Source organism: Peromyscus leucopus, chromosome 19 (genome assembly GCF_004664715.2).
Source record: "Peromyscus leucopus breed LL Stock chromosome 19, UCI_PerLeu_2.1, whole genome shotgun sequence".
Classification (NCBI taxonomy): domain Eukaryota; kingdom Metazoa; phylum Chordata; class Mammalia; order Rodentia; family Cricetidae; genus Peromyscus; species Peromyscus leucopus.
Window position 1 is genome coordinate 58,130,388 of NC_051079.1, and position 3,886 is coordinate 58,134,273.

The 3,886-nt window shown below is 47.3% G+C and overlaps 1 protein-coding gene and 1 non-coding gene across 2 annotated transcripts; both read right to left on the reverse strand.

Annotated features, from left to right (window-relative positions):
- Positions 1 to 736: 736 nt before the first annotated feature.
- On the reverse strand, positions 737 to 3,014 carry LOC114690179 (protein O-linked-mannose beta-1,2-N-acetylglucosaminyltransferase 1-like). Its single transcript, XM_037197203.1, is given in 2 exon segments — positions 737 to 1,633; positions 1,635 to 3,014. Coding segments are annotated over 2 exon segments (1,554 nt in total). The 5' UTR covers positions 2,868 to 3,014; the 3' UTR covers positions 737 to 1,312.
- On the reverse strand, positions 3,005 to 3,111 carry LOC114690219. Its single transcript, XR_003734051.1, has one exon. It is a non-coding gene; the product is annotated as a U6 spliceosomal RNA (small nuclear RNA).
- Positions 3,112 to 3,886: the final 775 nt, after the last annotated feature.

The following is a 3,886-nucleotide window of genomic DNA, read 5'->3' on the forward strand; positions in this document are numbered from 1 at the left end:
GCTGACCATCCTAGCAACTACCCAGACTCAGAGCCAGAGCTATGAATTGGCCTATCCCACCATCCACCCCATCTATGATCTGTTGGAGCATGTGAAGGGATTGGTCCTGCAGACCCAAAGTTGCAGGATCTCCATGACACAGGATATTCAAGAGGAGTCTCAGTGAGGGCCCAGTATTGATGATGTAGCAAAAAACAGAGACCTTAAACTAGACTAAAGACTCAATGCAACGAACACTTCCAAGCAACGATATTTGGACTAAAGGATTATGTGACTCACTGTGTCACACTACAGCTTCCACATTGAATTTTTTTCTTTTCTTTTAAATTTTATCTTGCTTTATCTCAGGGGAGGGGTGTGGGAAGGATAGAGAGTGGATGAGAAGGGACAGAAAAATGAGTGGAATTGAGATGCATGATGTGAAATTCACAAAGAATCAATAAAAAGTTAAACTTGAAAAAATTTTAAAAAAAGAGGCCATGAATTTGAAAGAGAGCAAGTAGAGTTTATGTTCATATGGGAGAGTTTGGAGGGAGGAAAGGGAAAGGGGAAATAATTTCATTATATTATAATCTCAAAAGAGAAAAAAAAGAAAAAATTCAAAATAAAGGGACATCCATTTCTTAGAACTCACTGAACATGAGGGATTTATAATTGTCTTTTTTCTCAAATTTGAAAAAGGTATTTTTATAAATATATATTATATAAAATATATATATATATATATATTTTTTTTGGTTTTCTCCTTTTTTAATCAATGACCACCTTTATCCAGCTTTGGAAATCTGGACAAAAAGAAGGCTGAGAGGAGGCCTGGTCCAGTGTCTAAGGGTCTCTGAGTGAGTCTGTCAGCACATGGCCCAGCTGGGCCTGTCCTCAGTTGGGCACAGCTGTTTCCTGAGTATGAGCCAGTCCCACCCTCAGGGCAGCGTCCTGGTGCAGAGAGGAATAAAGGCCCCAGGTAGGGCCTATTCCCAAGGCCTTCAGGACGGTCAATAAATAGGTTAGATTCTGAGCCAGGCCTGGGAGGATGGGGTGTAAAAAGGGCAGGATCAGCTGCCCAGGGATCCCAAAGAGGTCCTGGGTACTCTCCTGCCCTTCTCCAACAAGGAAGTAATAAATAGACCTTAACCTCAGGAACAGGGGTGTTGGAGCAGGGGATCCTTCCCCTTAAAGTTAGTAATGAAATCTCATGTTAAAAACAAACCAGCCCTAACCCCTACCAGCATCTACAAAATCCTACAGGATGGGGCGACGGGCCAGCCTGCCTGGGGTACACAGTACCCAGCCCTGCAGGGTCCTGGAGGAGGCTTCATGTTTGTTCAGCGGCCCCTGGGGCTCCTTCTTCCTTTGGGGGTGGCTCCAGGAAAATAGGGGTGACTGGTGGTGGCTTCTTCACTGAGTACGGGGAGGCTGGGACCCCCACCACCAGAAAGTGGTTCTTCTTCCGAAATAATCTCCACAGGCCCTGGTGGTTACCACGAACATCCAGGTCCCAAATATGGAGGCACTTGGCAAGCTGAGTCCAGGTGGTGAAGTCATCATCTTTTTCCATTCGGATAAAGGCCACATAGGTATGGCCCTCTGTGTCTGGCAGGAAGGAGTCCTCACAAGGGTCCTTGCTGTGGTCCAAAAACCTCAGCTTCGCTGAGCAGCCTGTGAATTTCCACTTCATAAGCTTCTTTCTTCAGACTGTCTACATTCCTGAGCTGGACACCTGGAACCGTGTTGAACTTGTGCTTCTTGAAGTAGGCTTCATGGAAGTAGCCGTTCATGTTGAGGCCCACGATGCCAAAGTGATAGGATCGGGAAACATCTGGGATGATGCACTCTCGGCCCCGCCGCTGTTCCGGCATCCGCATCCACATGTCCCAGTCCCACAGCTTTTCTGGTGTGGGCCACTTGGGCTCAAGCTCCTCCTTGTATAAAGATTTCCTGAGCACCCATCCCAACCCAGGCATGGTCTCCACACGGTACAGTAGTGCTGGATCCTCAGCTGTGTGTTCATACCCCTGGTCGTTCTAAGCAGAGATGCAGTACAGGCTGTCATCTTCCTCCAGCAGGTGGATGGACTGGCTCAGGAAACTGAAAAAATCCACAGCGATGTCCAGGTCCTCTTCCAGAACCACAGCAAACTTGGCCTCCGGAAACAGGTTGAAAGTGGCAGTGAGGCTGGCCTTGTAGTGCTGAGACACACGGGCATTCTTGATGCTAATAGGAGTGTGCTGGATGCCCCCCAGACCAAACAGCGCCACCACATCCATTGGCTCCTCATAGTAGCCATCAATGAAGACCGTTATCATCTGCGGAGATACCCCTTGGGCTGAGAGCAGAGAGCGCAGCATCCTGTACAGGTAATTGGGCCAGTTCCCTGCAATGACAGCCACAGGCACATTGAGGACCTTATTGTCTGGAAGCGGGTCAGGGCTGAACTCAATCGGCGTTGGGTCCTTGCAGCTGCACACACTCCCGTAGCCCTCCACTTTGCTGCAGAAGCGCCTGCGGCGGCGGTTCAGCTCCGTGTCTGCCCAGTGACACTCAGCCTCTTCAGCTGAGCTCAGTGGCACATCTGTCTTCAGCAGGAGCGGGTCACCCCAGGAGGAGAGGGCGGGAGACTTAGAATGTTTCTCGCCAAGTACAGGACCTCCTTTTCGTCCCACGAAGGCCCAAGTGTCCCTCCATCCAAGGGCAGGGCCTGCCTGGCTTCCCAGGCTCCTCAGCAGAGCCTTCGCTGTATCTTTGAGGTGGAAGGAGCCCTCATCCTTAACCGTGCAGATCAACACGCGGCCGGGTGCCACCATGTTGAGGAACAGCACCATGGCTTCATCCTCGTGAGGAGAGTACGTATCAAATACACGTTTTGCCATCACGTGGCCCGTGGCCTGGTTGAGGACAATGACGTGGATGCCGCGGCCCTGCTCTCGGGCCTCATCCTCCAGCACCGTGGTGCCATCCACTGCCACATACACCTTGCTTCTACTTGAGTACACTTCCACGTCCAGAACCCGTCGAGGACTGCTTCACGAATTTGCGTGTCATCCTTGCGCAGGGGCCATGCTAATCTTCTCTGTATCGTTCCAATTTTAGTATATGTGCTGCCGAAGCGAGCACTAAAATATATATTTTATAAGAAAAAATAAATTATTGAGGACCCTTCCCTTAATTCTGTTAAATGATTATTCTTGCTGGGAGGTGGTGGCACATGCCTTTAATCCCAGCACTTGGGAGGCAGAGCCAGACTGGTCTACAGTTTGAGATCCAGGACAGGCTCCAAAAGCTACAGAGAAACCCAGTCTCAGACCAAAAACCAAAAACCAACCAAACAAAAAAGATTATTCTTATGTTTAGTATGTGACACTTTTTTTTTTATGTTTATGGCTCTTATTACTTATGTAAAGGCTGGACAAATTTATATAAAGTACAGGGAAAAAATCACAGAAATGGTAATCAAATTAAGCCAGTTTTCTTTTATGGATGATTCCTATTACCAGAAACCAAATCATTTATATGCCGGCAAGAGTTGCCACCAGTGTAGGTACTGACCTACAGATGACAAGGAATTTCTGCTACCTGTGTCTGGTGGGATAATAGCAGAGTTTATGTTCAGTGTACTCTGGAGTTACTTGATCTACTCATGACAAAACTTGATCATTCACATTATGTTGGTATCTGTTCCTTCTGTCAGCATCAGAGTATCATGACTTCTTGCTAATTAGATAAAACCTGTGCAGTGAAATAAAGTGGTTATGAGGTCTATTGTGATTGTATGTTATGGCTTTAAAAAATGACATTATTATTGAAAAGAAATATTTATGTTAAAAATGTTTTCAGGGGCTGGAGAGATGGCTCAGCAGTTAAGAGCATTGACTCCTGTACCAGAGGACCT